This window comes from Stegodyphus dumicola, chromosome 5 (genome assembly GCF_044657685.1).
Source record: "Stegodyphus dumicola isolate Sdum_Otavi_A_Nest chromosome 5, ASM4465768v1".
Classification (NCBI taxonomy): domain Eukaryota; kingdom Metazoa; phylum Arthropoda; class Arachnida; order Araneae; family Eresidae; genus Stegodyphus; species Stegodyphus dumicola.
The window spans coordinates 102,736,746-102,753,603 of NC_140772.1; the positions used below are offsets into that span (position 1 = coordinate 102,736,746).

The window sequence follows — 16,858 nt, forward strand, 5'->3', positions numbered from 1 at the left end:
TAGGAGTTAATGCAGCTTGTTGCTACCAAAACAGTGAACGAGGAGAAAATTTTGGATTTTTTATTTTTAAAGACGTTAATTTGATTTTAGTTTGCCAATTGTTTAAAAAATTCACAGTATTTTATAGAAGACATTATTAAAAATTATATCCTGTATTAATTGTCTCCTAAGACACATACAGTTACATACAGTACTCCTAAGACACATACAGTTACATACACATACAAAGGCACATACAGTTACATACAGTACTCCTAAGACACATACAGTTTTCTAGTTAGGCCCAAATGACCACCCTCCTACAGTACATTTTTTTCTGATTATTGTTTAAAATCAAAAATAAAATGAATAAAAAGACTGGAAACTGAGATCTTCAGATTGCAGTCTAACGACTAAAGAGTTTACCATTAAAAAATTTCAAGGTATTAGAAAAATATTAAAACTTTAAAATTGTGAAACAAACATAAAAATTAATAAACGGATGACCTTATACCAATTCATTCTACTAATCAATTAAAATAATAACATTAGAAATATCTTACATTAGTTAAAAGAAATCGCAAATGTTCATAAGAGCTAAAAAAGTACAAAAGAAATTAAATTCTTAAGAAGCGTGTTTATTGCTTTTAAGACATTTACCATATTAAATGTCTGTTTGTTTGTATCGTAAGAATAAATTAAAGTTTTTATGCTTTGACGAATGAAACTTATTTGCACGATGGGGCGTGAAAGGAACGTCTTTTGCTTTGCGCAGGGAAATACATTGCTTTTACATCTCTCAATTTATAAATAGCAGACTGATTCAGCTCTCTGAAAATCTATGAATTATATTTTGTCATGTAGGACTGTATAAGATAGGTGAAAACCATACATTACCTTCCAGGTATAAAAACAATAAGCATATCAAAAGAAAAAATCTGGCTATTCTTTTCCTTAGATGGAATCATCTACAAATCAAGCGTATTGATGATAGAGTTGCTTAAGTAACACTGATAGTATGCAGCGAGTTCATTTATAATGACTGTAAGCTCTGAACTACGTAGAAGTCCCTCAATGTATTATATAAAAGAAGTCCTTTACCTTTATAAAGTTCCCACGAAGCCATCTCTTCCTTTAAACAGAAACCCTTGTTCCTTTTACCATGGTTAACTTAATTCATCAGTACTTCCATATTGGTTAGGTTAGGTGATTTGAATATAACAAAGCATACAAGAGCTATTTCACTAAGGGGTGAGATGCATTCATGGAGGACTTTCTAAAGGAAATAAGCTCGTATTCATGTTAACCATGAGAAAAACATTAAAACCGGCCACGAATACAGCCTGTTCGCTTAGGTTCAAACAATGCCGAACTACCAGTATTCGGCTATTTAACCACTCGGCTACTGGTGGGACACTTGCATATTATATTTTCTAAAGGATTTGTTAGCTTGTATTTATAATGCTATTTATAATGTTATTTATAACTGTTTATAGTTCTACCTTTTCCCCCCCCCAGCCTTGAAAATGGCCCTTGTATTTTTAATTTGTGGCCCTGAAAAGAGCCTTCTTTTTTTTAACTGAGGCATTCATTCCCACTAAGATTACAACAAGTAGCAATATCGTTATCATATTTATTAGGAAAATGCTTCCGTAATTTGATAAAAGCATTCATTATGATAATTTTAGCGGAACTGTGTTTTCAGGTTTATGAGGTTGCAAATTATGCATTCCGTCGAAGATGAAGCACATAGCATAACAATTGCATTTTCTCCTCCCGGTTGGTGAATGAATGCTTAAATTGCTTCTCTCGTCAAGAGCGGGTTAAGTCAGGGTTGCTGGAATTTGCAGTTTCGCAAATAATGCCAAATAATAAAAAGGGACGTCTGCCTGCTGGTCATTGGATGATTGACACGATTTAGCAAATTTTTAAACAAAAAGCTGGATGCAACATAATCTAGTCTTTCCCACATTTTTTACTTCTGTTCTCTTTGTTCAACATTATTCATATATTTCACGGTGTAATTTTTACAATATTACTTCTCAAAATGGTAGAACTATATTCTATGGCAGACGCATACAATTTCTACTATATCCAGTGTTCTCAACTTAGGTTGACCTGTAGTACAATATATGGTATGGCCTTGGTACGATTTTGAAAATAGTCGCCAATACCAAAATGACTCGTTTACAGCTCATTATAAACACCGCATTTACTGCTCATCATAATGTCGCCAAATCCCGTGTGTACCGTATACTAGGATTAAACCAAGTCATATATTAAAAACTTGATGACACTTCCAGTAAATAGCACCTATACAAATACGGCGCTCTAGAGAAATATATATATAAATACACTGCACGAAGATAAGAGGGAAATTATTGAAAAAACATTTAGTATCCATCATTTTTTAATATACAAAAACTATTAAAATAAAATTAGACATTCAATTTTATAATTTTTTTTCCATTATGAACTTACAACAAGAAAAGCGGGGGGGGGGGGGGGGGGGGAGTGAATAATCACTCACTGTTTGGCGTATTTTTAAAAATTGCACAAACTCCATTTCCATGTTCACATTGACCTATTTTCAATTTAAAAAATCTGATGTGCACAACACATGACTTCCTTGTACGAAATATTAAATTATACGCATTTTTTCTTGTATTTTGTTTAAAATTATTGGATTTAATTATATCTACTTCGCCGACAGCACATAAACCACAATAGAATAAGTGCATTCTTTAAAATTCACTCTATTTGTTTAGCATAGCGACACTCTGGCGCTAGGTTCACTTAACAGTATTATATTTTGTTCATATTATTACTCAGAATGCACAAAATTTGCACCATTTAAAGAATTATCTAATCATCGCCACATGTTCTGTTCAAATATTGTAATAAAGCCATAGACTCCAACCTTCAGCAAACCTTGTCAGTAGTCAACGCGCGAACGACATTTTTACAACTTTGAAAATGTGCGCGTAGCGTATGTTGTAATTAACCATTCATTAATTTTAAATTAATAATTAATTGTAATCAATTTTATTACATTTAAAATCCATATACATATAAAACTGAATAATTAAAAATATACCTTGTAAATTCTATGCACATTTAATTAGAAATTTTCTTTTAACTCCTCAAGCATTCACTAATGAAAAGTACTTCAAATCACTACTAATCATAGAAAAAATCAGAAGCTATAAATCATATCTTTATTCTGGATATGATTTCTACAGGGAAATAAAATTTAAATAACCAAGAATGATACATATAAGTATTAAACAAAATACGCATAATTTATGAATGCAAAGATTTATATGTAGCATGCTTAGCAAGCTTAAGTTCTGATTTTGAGAATGTTCTTTTATAACACAGTTCTTCATTTGCCTGCATATTTATTTTTTCAATCAAAACTGCTTCAAGAGTTTTAAGACCTAAATTTGGTCGAAATTCCGTCTGATTTTTTTTAAAATAGAAAAAATTCTTTCGCAAGCTGCATTTGAATGAGGTATTATTAAGACAGCAAGCATTACAGAAGGCAATACTTTGTATTTAATACACCCATTCATATTTTTTAATTTGGCAATTTCTCCCCATGCTATATCAATACGCAAATCTAAAATTTCTTTCAAATCATCTACTTGATACATGGAAAATTCAATTTCTACTTGATTAAGACATTTTTCATCAATAATGGATGGAAAAGTATTCATCAAGTAAAAAACAGATGAAAATGAGACTTCAGTTCTCAAGTTGATGTCAGCAACTTCAGCATGTTTTAGAAATGGATCACTCAGTGGAAATTTATCAATTATATATGAACATGCAGTTACAAAAAAAGCTCGCACAGAATTGAAAAATGATTTCACTTCACTTTCATTCAACTTGGCATTTTTTAAATATAGTCTTGTTTCCGCACCAATCACTAAATTTTCATTTTCTTTTTGTTTACTATACTTCTGAAATGGAATAGACGTTAGAGTAACATCTTCATTTTCTTTAGAAATTACTGATGGTTTTACGAATCTAACAAATAAATTCATTAAAAGTTCAAAAAGTTCTCTTCTCAATTTATGTATATAAGGAGCTTGTTGTTGCAAATTAATATTTACTGTTATAAACAAAGGCAAAGTATTTTTCAAAAATTACAAGTACAATTTGGTGGTTGGTGACTGTAAAATTTTTTTAATGTTTTTCAATCTCTTTCCTTCATTCTCACTGTTATCTGGTTTATCTCCAAAAAAATTTATCACAGCATCCCACTGTTCCAAAATCCTTGTTATAGATTCTAAAAGAGACAACCATCTCATACTGCAATATTTCAAAATTTTATGAGATTTTGCATTCTGTCCCAAAATTTGTTGAGCAACTTTGAAGCTATGCTTCCGTTTCGAACTTTTCTCCAAGTAAAAATATACATCTATTATCAACATTTCAATTTCTGAGCCAATTAATTTTTCAGTAGCTTTTTTTGCAGCTATATGCAAGAGGTGGCACGGACAACCTCGGGTGATTATACTTGGTTGATGCATTTTGATAAATGATGCTACACCTTTAAACTTTCCAATCATATTACTAGCATTATCTGAAGAAAATGATAAGCAATTTTTCCATTCTAAACCTTTGTTTTTAAAGTTTTCATTTATACAATTAAAAATACCTTCTCCTGTATTATTCGTGCATTCTAAAATAGAAATCAATGAAGTAATTATCACTCCCTTTTCTTTACTGTAGTATGTTATAACCAATGGGTACAGTTTGTTATCATTGTTATCATTACTTCCATCAGTACATAGAGAAAATGATGTACTGCACACTGATTTTATAATATCAGCAACAGTATTTTCTGCAAGCATTTTCACAATAGCAGCAGTTTTGGTATGACCGCAGCTAAATTTTTTTGCTATGGCAGAATCCGGAAACATTGCTTTGAAAAGCTCTTTGGAATGATCCGAAACAGAAAGCGGTAGATTATGTTCAATTAAAAAACGAACAAAATAGCTTTATAGGATCTGTTTCATCATCTTTTATTAAGAAATTTGTTATTTCTTTAGATTTTACGGTGCCAAGTTCTACATGCTTTTGAGAAAACACATGCCGTTTACAGTCATCTTTTCCGCCATGAGCAACTGAGAAGTCTTTGTTGCATACACTGCAGTGTGCGTGATTCACGGAAATTTCGGACGCTTTAATGCATGGAAATTCTGAAGAATATGAATCTTTAAACTTCTGCTTTGATAATTTTGGCTTCTTCGTTCGAGGCAGCATTATGATTAAAAATCTTTCACCTGATTCACAGTTCACAAGACACACGCTAAGCTCTCACCGTAAACTACACAATGCAGCCGAATGCAGCCTAAACACGCATCAGCGAGGAACCTGGGAGACAGACAATTGGGTGGAACTATTGATAAGTCGTTAACGGTTGGAGTTACTGATCTACGAATAGGCTAATTCTTCAAAACTAGGAACGCACTCAACACGTGATATATGATAACACGAGTATTCAGCCAATCATCGGATGAATTAGTTGGTTCCGTTTTGCGTACTGGTTCTCCTGCTCTTGTTTCTGTAAAATCCGTAGTTTTTTTCCATACTTTTCGTAGCTCGTAGTTTTTCATGAATTTCCGTAGAAACTACGGAGAATCCGTAGTAGTTGGAGTCTATGATAAAGCTAGAACGATGTATAAAAGAAATTAAGCAAACAAAAAAAAAAAAAAAAAAAAAAGAAACAGTTTTTCACAGACGATTGAATATTTCTCATTCAATTAATTCAGTTCTCACTTTGCAACAAAACAAAAATATACAAAAACTCAAAATATCTCTACTAAAAATTACTAATTATTAAAAATTAAATTACTAATTATTAAAAATTATGTAAATCTTTAACACTTATTTCCTCGAAAAAATTCGAGAAAGGATTAAGCATGATTTAAATCGCAATAATAAATGAAGGCGTTAATCTTTGTTGCTGTGAAGCTACGTTTCTCTAGATTGGCAACAAATTCACTACTCAGCTGTTTCAAATGTAAACAAGCAATGGCCGCCATCAAAATAGGCTTAGCGGTACTTAAACAACTTTTAAATTGTTGATAATTCTAAAAATAGTGCATACAGATTTATTAAAGGCATACAACCCTTAACCGGAAGATAAAAACAACATAATTCAATCATTTAAAAAAAAAAAAGTACAATTTACAAACATATAAGAGTATAGAAACTGAGATTACTGAGCCGGGTAACAGAGTGGATATATTCATAAATATATTTATATACGTTTGGCGTGGCCGATTGAACCAAAATACGAGGTACACATCTACACGTTATAATAGTCTTATATACAAAATTTCAACGTTCTGAGGCTACTCGTTTTTGAGTTATGCGAGATATGTACGTACATACGTTCATACAGACGCCACGAAAAATTCTCTTCAGAATTCATTTTAAAGCAGCTTTTTAGTTTTTTTGGTGGAAACGAGTCTTTTATTCTGTCCTTACGCACAGATATCACGCAAAAACATCGTTAAATTGCATTCGAAAGTGGTCAAAGTGGATATTTTCGTTGAAATATGCTGCTTGAAGCTTTTCGCGATTACAATACTTCCTTTTTACTTCGTACAAGGAAATAAAAAAACAGAGACTTGCATAAGATCGGCATTGCGCATTCCCTTGACTTTGTCTATGTACACATTGATCTATTTTCACTTAAAAAGTCAAAAGAAATTGACAAAAATCCAGTTCTTACTCTTATAAAAAGGACCAAATATGTGGGCGATTCTGCACTTCACCCAAAAGTAGTTTCGAGATAGTGACATGAACTCACATAGTTCTGAAATTATAAGAAATAATAATTTCAAGCGTCACTTGAAAAAAGCTCTATTTACCAAAAATTTCCCCTTAAAAAATTCAGCTTATTGAGGAAAACGAATGCTAATCTTTTTTACATTTAAAACTGTTTATATGTGTCAACCTATATATGGGTATTTTTTTTTTTTAATTTTTAACTTAATCTTTAATACATTTTCCTGTTAAAAAAATATGGCTCCCCTTGGTGAAAATGCCAAATTGATGTCATTTAAATAAAAAGATTTAAATAGTCTTTTCTTTTCTTTTCTTTACTCTTGTCAATGGTATTTGCTTCCCCCTTCCTCCCAAATCTTAAAAAACTTTTGTGATAAAATTATAATAAAAAATGAAGAAAAACAGGACTACAATTTTTTTAAATGCAGTTGAAAAATACAGCAGTATTTTCTAATACAATAAACACCAAGTGGCAAAATTTATGCAATATGAATAATTTTGCACGTAAAATTAAATGCTACTAAAAGCAAAAAAATACAGAATATTTTCACAAAATAGAATATTAACTGCCAGTTTCAGAATGGTAAAACTAAAAATCTAACAAAATCTGATCTTTCCAGAAATACACTCATGAGTCAATTTGTGCATCTACTAATATGTTTCAGCATGGCTTGCAAATGTTATACTTTTAAAATATCAGGAAAACACAGAAATAAAACAAAGAATTATAATGCTTTATGAAAGTGAATAAACAAATAAACACTGCTAATTATTTTAAATGCTTTAATTTAATAAAATGAACGGCATTAAAAGTAGCAATATAAACAAAATTATGTGTATAACTTGCTCCAATCATAATCTTTTCAGAATCATTAACAACTTACAGATACTAATTTTACTTTTCATCACACATATTTTATTACAAATTTATAGGCATTTAGTACAAGTTAATGCACAAGATTTATTCATTTCTTATTTCTGTGCACTTATTTTACCTCATAAGGAATCAACAAAAAAATTATTACTTTACATTAATTTTATACATACACCTAAAATATAATTAAATGCTATACAAAATATATTGAACTATCAATCTTGTCCTAAATTGCTAACATTATGCAAGATCAAGTCCATGTATATGAAAACTTTAATTCATGTCACTTAAATACTTTAAAATCATTTAATCTCTCTATAAAAAAATATTTTTACTGATTTTAAATAACAATTCAGATTTTTTAACGAATAAAAAAAAAAAGGTTTTTGATAAATAATTTATAAGTACTATGTGAAGTGTTTATTAACACTTTAAGGATGTCAGTCATGCAAATACTCCATATCCAAAATATAACATAATGTGGCATTTAAAACTTATAAGTTCTTAATACACCCCCCTTGAAAATAAATCCAAAGGGTTAAACTGCCTGAGAATTTTATCAGTATTTAATACTTATTTTTAATAATAATTTTGGTGATAGCAAAAATATTATGGCCATTAATAAAATCAAAAATATATCTTCTGCCGACATTAATCAATTTAAAAATTAATTTCAGGCCTTTCCTTGCAAAAGTAGTCAGTGAACATAATAGTTTACCATTGCAATAAAATAGCAAATCAGTGTTTAAAAAAATAAATAAGGGGATATTCTATGGAAGTAACAGGTTTCAACAATTGCGGATCATTGATCATTTTCATGCTCCTCGTTGCCAAAAATAAGTACATGAACGGACAAACAAAAATACATAATAAACGCATATCTGTGTGGTAGGGGGCGAAAGGCGCCATTAAATGATTATCATAACGGATTTGTAGAATGAGACTGATAAATTTCTCCTATTTAATCAAGCTAGTCTATACATACGAAGCTAGGAGATAGAAGGGGGGCAAGGTAAGGTATTCTCACTCACATTTTGACCCTCCGAGTCGATGGCATTTCTCATCCTTTTTTCACGCGTTAGTTACTTTACTCTCCCACTTCGTAGGGTAAGGTACTTTATACTCCGCAATATGGAAGAAACGCACAAAACGGTTTATCAGCCGGTAAAATAACAACACCAAACAGCTCGTCAGCGAATTTTTGAATCATTCACACAGTATGATATAGAAAGTATATCTCTGAGTATTGTTTTAACACATTCAACAGTTCTAAATAACTGCACTCATTTAAAAAAAAATCAAAAGAAGCATTCCTTTTCCGACACATTCATAAATTCCTCCGCGTATCTGCCGGCCTTGCGGGTGGGTGGACATGGGATGATGGCGTCTGCAGATGAGAGAGAGGAAGAGAGAATCTTCCCCATTGGCTGATGCCTTTTCCCGTTTCTCTCTATTGATTGGGAAGTGTAAGGCAGCCGCGCACGTGCCGTTTCTACGGCCACCCGCTTTGCAGTCGCCACGCTCCATTGTCGACACAACAATTCGGACGTCGTCTGTGCCAACCAGAGCAGAATTCTATCTCAACAAACCGGCCGCTTTCATCCCGAAGTCTCTCAGTCGGCACAAACCTCGCTTTTACGTATTGCGCATATTTCCGAGATGGAACCGCTGTAAGTCAGGAGGTAATCGTTAGTCTACAAAGATACTGAAAGCGAATGTCAATGCTGATAATACTCAATAGCATTATAATAATTACTTATATCTAACGGCTATATTTCAAAAAGAGAAATATCCATAGCAGACATTTTTTCAGCCACTCTTCGAATGTGGTAAGTGAAAATGATTCTCAAAATTGAAACAAACTTTTAAAATTTAGACTCAAATTATGCAAAATGCGGTAAAAAATAGTTGGTTGTTTCTGTTCTATCTTTCTTTTTTTTCGTCATTCGCTGATCTCTAGTTATTACCTGTGATCTACATTTCTAAGAATGGATATATATGTATAGTGTTTCTGTTTTTCTGCTAGTCTACTGCTATGACTAATTAAACAATTAACCTGTAATTTATATCTATGACATTTTTTTAAAATAATGATTACCTTAATTGGAAGTAGGTATTAAAATTCAACAAACAAGCACGGGTTTCTAAATTAATTTTTAATTTATTTCAGCTATAAAGAAACATACAGAATGAACAATTCATAGCACACAAGTCAATGAAATATCAAAATGATTTTCAGTTAATTTATTTGCATATGTATGGAACTATCAGCAGAATTTAAAAGGAATCAAGTAATCATTATACATAAAGGAAGGTTATCATTTCAAGTCAAATATTTCTAAAGAAATAAAACAGTCAGATAAATTATTAGTTCTACTTGAAAGATTTGTTTGTTAGTAATAAACAGTAGCTTCCTAATATCTACATAAATTATTCAGATGTCCATTCAAAATATAAAGCATAGAAAGTATCATTTTAATGCCTTTTGTATTATCATTGAAAGACTATCATCCCTCATTTGTGATGACAGCGAGCAATCTTTTATTCAAAGAACGTAAATTAAAATCTGATAGCAACGCTTATTATATCCACCCAATTATTAGACTTTCTGTAATTTCTGTATATAATCAGGATGATTTTTCACAATAAAAACACTATGTATCCTACTTGATGTTACCACATACCCAAGACAATTATTATACTTCATGAACATCTTGATATGCCTTCAAATGTTGTCAACTTATATACATATTATAATAGAATTTGAAAAAATCTCATTTCTGTGTAAATGAAGACATTCTGGCTAATGATCCAATGAAGAAAGCCATTTAAGAAATCTAACAATCTTTTTTTCACCAAGGAAAGAAAATCAGTAGTATTACCATATGTCTTCAATTAAGTTTATGCATTCTACTGATTTATGTCTTTTATGCATTCTGAAATACACTTAAGCAAACAGAAGGCATTTCGACAGATTAAAAAAACTACTGCCCTAAAAAAATCAGTATTTTTTCTCTTTCTCATTTATAACATCACACCTGCCAATCTCATGAGAGTCATAATCAGAAGATTTCTGGAAAAAATGTAGATCACAAAATGCAAAATTTACAGAAAAATATCCTATTTCAAACACAATTAGTAAAATGAAAAATCACATTTTAATCTACAATAGCTGATTTTGCTTCTGTTAAAAAGAGATAAAAAAATTCAAATTCATAACATTTATTACCCTGGTTATATTTAACAACGCATATTCCCAAGAGTTTATGTTGTCATAGCAGAAAGAGACTGGTATTTATTATTTTTTGGACAATGCTAAATATGTACTCACATTCTGCACATCTCACAGAACTTCAGCACCCGTCATATTTAGGAATTTCATCTGCTGTACATATCTTTCCTATTCCCCAAGGGGCATTTATTGTCGTGATGTCCCATTTCAAACTTTTCTTTCTTTCTGCAAGTGTTTGTGGTGAGCAAAAAAAAATTTTTTTTCCAAGTCACAAAATGTTTTCTTTATCAAATAATTATTTAAAAAAAAGTCCAAACACATCATAGCATAAAATTCTATTGTGTACTACACATACTTCACTGACTACAGATTAAATCTGTTCTACTTCTTGGCCATCTAATGTCTATCACTAAGAAACTTCCTGAATGTTTGCTTTAGAAGCAAAAATTATAATGTAAAATTATCATGTATTAAACAATCTGAAACAAATATTGCAAGAAACAAGGGAAAGGGGCTTCTTAAAATGAACAGACAATATATATGGTAGCCAAAAGTTTAGGTGATTTGAATATGGCAAAGCTACAAGAGCTATATGCCTAAGAGGAGGTATGCTTTCATAGACAGCCTTTTCAGGAAATTAGTGTGTATTCAATGTTGCACCTGGGAAAAAGCATGTAAACCAGCCACTGGTGGTTCTTAAGCCAGTCAAACTGGAGGCCATATCTTATATTTCAACACTGTTATAGCAACCCTATTTAGGAAATGATCATAAAACATTCATTTCGCTATATATGCCTCATCAGGCTACAACCTGAAGAAAGGCAAATTTTTAGACAATTAGTCACTTAAATAATGAATCTATTTTAAGAACTGTTATAGCAATATCATTTATGATTTAGTAAATCTTTCAAACATATTTCTCAATTAGATTTAATGCTAAATTATTCTTCAAACATTCTAATATTTTGCTTTCATTTCAGCTGTATTTGCTTCCTTTAAGCTCAAAATATTTTAAACATGATTATTCATTTAAAATAAATGAGGCCATATTTTAAGAGAAGATATCAAATTATAATCAAATGAAAGATATTTCCGTGCTCAATGTACTATATATCACCACTATGTGACATTAAAGTTGGACCTAAATTTTATTTCAATGTGAAGTTTAAGTGATGAAGCATAATTGTGACTTCATTTCATACATATTTCACAGTTACATGACTTCTGATAATATTTTGGGACTTAACCTTGACCTTGAATGAAATGACTGAAATGGAAATTCTTCCTACCTGCACCATCAAGAAAGCCTGAAACAGAACCAGTTGCTATACTGACAGAGATCTGTAGAGAGTTTTGGCTCTGGATATATAAAATACACAAAAAGGGTTCGTAACTGTCATTTATCTGGGTAGGCAGTGTGACGAACAAGGTTATCAGATGCCAGTGCATATATTTTGTTAAATCCTGCAGAGTGTGTTGAATATTCTCCTCCTCGGGATCAGAGTTGGAGGTTGACAAGCTTAGGGTCAGAATTCAGTTTCCTTAGAGGTACATTTTTCTGATGAAGATGTTTCTTCTGCCTTATATGGAACCAAAGATGAGTCTCCTCAGTTGCTTTAGCCGTTTGACTGCAACGGAGCGCAAAAGCGCTGTGTTCATTTGTCTCGAAAACCGCGACACAGTGCTTTTACGCTGTGAGTTTCAGTGTGTCTTTGTTGCTCCGTCATCAAGTCAAAATATAATAAAATATAAGTCAAAAGACAACATCAAGTCAAAATATGTCCCGCAGTTTTCGTGCATTATTGCAAGAATTGCTTAGCAGTAAACGGTTAATTAGCAGGAGGGACTAAATAAATTTGACTGATTGATATTTTAGTTAGGAAACCATTTAATACATCAATACCTATATCTTCAGGATGTAACAATTCAAACTCCTCACACCAGATTGTTGTAAATACCTTTAGCAATTCATTCAATGGTATACTATCTTTCTTCCTATAACGGCAGAAACAGGAATTTATCCACAAACTACAGAGCACTATAAAAAGAAGGATTATCACTTTCTTTTATATTAGCCATTTCTACGTGAAAAAATAATTCATATTTCAGTGGAAAACCTGATAATGGCATGTGCCATAATTTCGGGTAGATAGGCCATGGCTTATACGTGTTTAAAAGTTGAAAATTTAGGTCTGCGGGATATCTGAAGGAATTTTATTTTTCCTGTGTCTTTAAAACTTCGCTAGTTCAGATCGTAAGTTATGCTCAAGCAAAATGGTTAATGCAGAATTCACTGCAACATTTTATGGTGATACAGCACTTATATCGTGCTAAGGAAGTGCAAGAAGTTCAAACTCGCAAAACTATGGTAGGTGGCGCTCTATGTAAAGACAACATAATGCATGTACTTTCTGCTGAACTCCATGGCTTAGCCTGCATTTTCTGATGACTTTTTTTTAATGACAATATCAATGTTTACTTCCCAAATACTGTGCTCATTTTTACTGCTTTGTAGCTTGCTTATTGCTTACCTTATCGTTCATGATTTAAAATTATTATTATTACAGCTCCTACTCAAAGAAAAAGTTACACAGCTGCTTAAGCTTTTGGCAGTGAAGAAGGCAACAGAAAATGGAAATTGCACTGTGGTTAAAGAATTTCAAGCAATGCATTCGGCGGTGGAAGTCCAAACAAGAAGAATTAGAGGAAATGCCTAAGAATAAAACATCTTGTCGAAAAGTGCATGCATATTTTTCTTGCATTATTCTTTTAATACAAAGAAACTCATCCTAGTAAGCTGGTCTAAAATACTGACAATATTGTTTTTTACTCATTTAACAAGAAAAGTTTTATTGAACCAAGCAATATTTGACATTACTTGATATGATATATTTTGTAATCACTGGTTTTGCCAAAGAAATTGCCAAACATACAAATTAGATATTTTAAAACAAGGCATCGAGATGAAGTATGTTTTATTTTTATATAATTTTATTACAATATCGAAATATTAAAAAAAAATCACAAAGAAATTTGCAAATTACCAACTCTAATGCTGTCAAGCTAAACCGATTTTGAAGATGGTAAAATGGCAATTAACCACCAGACCTAGAGATGCACAGTATGCAAAAGAGATTAAATGCTCCACCATTTCTGCCCTCTTCCTGAAAAAAAGCTTATTTTTCCAATCATGCTGTTAAATGCCAAAATTAAAGACAGGATTACCATTCTCTATCAGATGATTTGAAGGTAACCCCAATGTCTAAGAAGAGTGGTTAAATAAAATGTGTGCATATTTGATGATAAATCGCTTGGATGGAATGATTTTTGGCATTTTGGAAAATATTGTAAAATTCATAAAATAGTCTCTTTAGATGTAAACCAAAATAAGTTTATGCAAAAATTTGGAAATTCGGTACATATGTAATATGTTGGCCTGTTTTACTGCTTTGGTGGTCTAGAGTGACTAAACTAGAAGAGAAACACGCTAATGTGACAATCAAAATCGTAAAAAACAACCTTGTATTTAGCGTAGGTATAATGAAACACTCAATCGATTTCGAGGGCAGCTAAAGGTCCCTCCTCATCAGGAGAAAGAAACACAACTACAATTTCAGTCTGTATTTCTTTCTCCTGATGAGGAGGGACCTTTAGCTGCCCTCGAAATCGATTGTTTCATTATACCTACACTAAATACAAGGTTGTTTTTTATGATTTTGACTAGAGTGACTATTTTAAAACTAAGTATGATTTTGTTTCTTTATTTTTATGCACAGTCACTTGAAGAATATAAACAACTACAATACTGATATTAAAGTATCATTATGAACATATTTTTTAAAGACAAATATGAATTAAATTCTATAAATCACGCTGATATTTTATTTCTATAAATGTCATTTTTATTCTAAAAAGATAATTTTTTCCTTTCTTTACTCTATTTGTATTTTTCTGCAACAATAAAAATTATCAAGAGCAGAATTAATGGATAAAACAAATATTTGATAAAAACTGAATATCAAGAATTGGTAAAGAAGCACTATAAAGAGTGCTAATTGAAGAAACGAAATAAACGCATTCTGCAATATAAAATTTTCAGTCACAACACAAATGTTATTAGTAATAACTTTAGAACTTAAAGGCAGATACATGTTTAAATGTTGGCATTTTAAGATGACAAATATGAAACAGTCGGAAAAAAAAACAGATTTTTGAAAATTCGTCCAAAAATCAGGAATTTCACTAAAGTTTTATATCAATTTCATTTAAAATTTTTGCCCTGCTTTATCTGATGGTGCAAATAAAAAAATTCTGAAATTTTTTGCTTATTTGTAAAACAAAGATATTGGCGAAGAATCGTTTCAATATTAAATTTAAAAAAATATTAATAATAATAATTTATTGGGTTTTGAAAAAAATCACTTCACAACACTGTATTGTGATCCATAAGCAGTATGTGTGCAAAATTTGAACTTGATAGCTGAATAGTTTAAATCACCAAAAACTTTTTGACAGCAGCAATGAACACGAGTGAGCTAAATAAAAGCTTAGTTTAAAAAGAAAGAGAGATATAGAGACAGTAATCATTATTTTAGTAATGCAGGATGTGAGGAATTCTTTGTAGTCTTTGACAGGTAAGTACAGCAGAGTGGCATAGCTCCTTAGTGCACATAAACAGGATCAAGTTAATGTATTCGTGGATTACCGCCACTGGAATTCACTGCTGTACAAGGTAATGGAAAGCAGCATTGGGACAGTGTGTATAGAATGAAAAATGAAAGATAGTATACCTATTTTCAGATACTAAGATGGCAGGCAGAAGAAAAGGAAAGACAGCAGTGAAGGTGCTAAAAAAACCTGTTTGTTGCAAACAAATGTTGAAAGATTTTGTTATGCCCAACGTCCTTATCATGAATAAAATGCTGATAGTCAGTGACACAGATTTTAGCAGCATGACACACTTCAGCTTGGATACAAATTAATAAATTAAGCGATTCAGTGTGCCGGAACTATTCCGGTAAACACTTGACTTTAGATAATTCCACAGCCAAAGATCCACTTGTGTTATAAAAAATGAAACAATCTGGAAGCAGTTAGTTCATACATGGTCATAATAACTCAGAAATAAAATAAATGGGCAGCAATGATGCCTAACTTGTAGCCGTGAGCCTAATTTAGGAATCACTATAAACACAATTTTTCATATTTAATTGCCAGTGAAAATAAAATGTTCCCTATCGACCTAAAGAATTCATCACTAAAAAAAATATATTCATCATCTATATACTGTTGCGTGAATTCATGAGGTAATGCTTCCCACATTATGGAAATGTCTCATATAACATCTTCACTCAATAGAAGTAGCATGGAAACACGTTCAGTACTGTTATACAACTTTCAGCATGATAGATAAAACGAGATAATCTGCAATATGTCAGACACTTGCCCGGCATAGCATGTAGTAGCTTGGTTACCTCCATGATGACTGTGAAATTCGCTAGCTAAGGAACTAGCACAATGTCATCCAAAGCATGTGCGAATCATGTCCTCAGATTGGACCATACTTGCCAACCTACGACACTCAAAAATCAGGAGATTTTTCACAATGTTAAAAAGACTTTTTAAATGATTAAAACTTTAGTTTTTAATAACGAATTAACTTTAAATAGTTACTAATTCTTAAATGCAAGCAATACAAAAATACCTTACATATAAAAAACATTTTTATTACTTGCATCGTTTAAGGGGGGGGGGGAAGACACTTTAATCAGTTTTGTACAAATGTTATGAACAGTGGCAGATTTTGCTTTTGTTAAGAAAGAAACTTCATAATTTTGTTCATAGCAATTGCCACGTAGGCCTGCTTTCGCTAATAAAAGTTTTTCTAATGCGTAATCACTAATATTAGTTATGCAGCTGTTGGAACTGTTTCAATTTTTCCTTCCTTTTAGAACTCCTTTCAAAAT

The 16,858-nt window shown here is 31.6% G+C and overlaps 1 protein-coding gene and 1 long non-coding RNA gene across 4 annotated transcripts in view; one reads left to right on the plus strand and one right to left on the minus strand.

Annotated features, from left to right (window-relative positions):
• The window catches only part of LOC118190076 (poly [ADP-ribose] polymerase tankyrase-like), a 346,106-nt gene that overhangs the window by 237,392 nt on the left and 91,856 nt on the right, over positions 1-16,858 (minus strand). The window contains exon 1 of one of the 3 annotated variants that reach the window (XM_085816923.1): positions 8,692-9,045. The exons of 1 other annotated variant lie outside the window; for it this stretch is intronic. In XM_085816923.1, coding sequence (XP_085673049.1) covers positions 8,692-8,717 — 26 coding nt within the window. In that variant the 5' untranslated portion in view covers positions 8,718-9,045. Of the gene's footprint in view, positions 1-8,691; positions 9,046-16,858 lie in introns of those variants that run through there. One more of the 3 variants, XM_085816924.1, reaches the window with a different exon arrangement.
• LOC146997183 (uncharacterized) lies at positions 9,076-16,480 on the plus strand. Its single transcript, XR_015041182.1, has 2 exons — positions 9,076-9,489; positions 13,460-16,480. It is a non-coding gene; the product is annotated as an uncharacterized LOC146997183 (long non-coding RNA).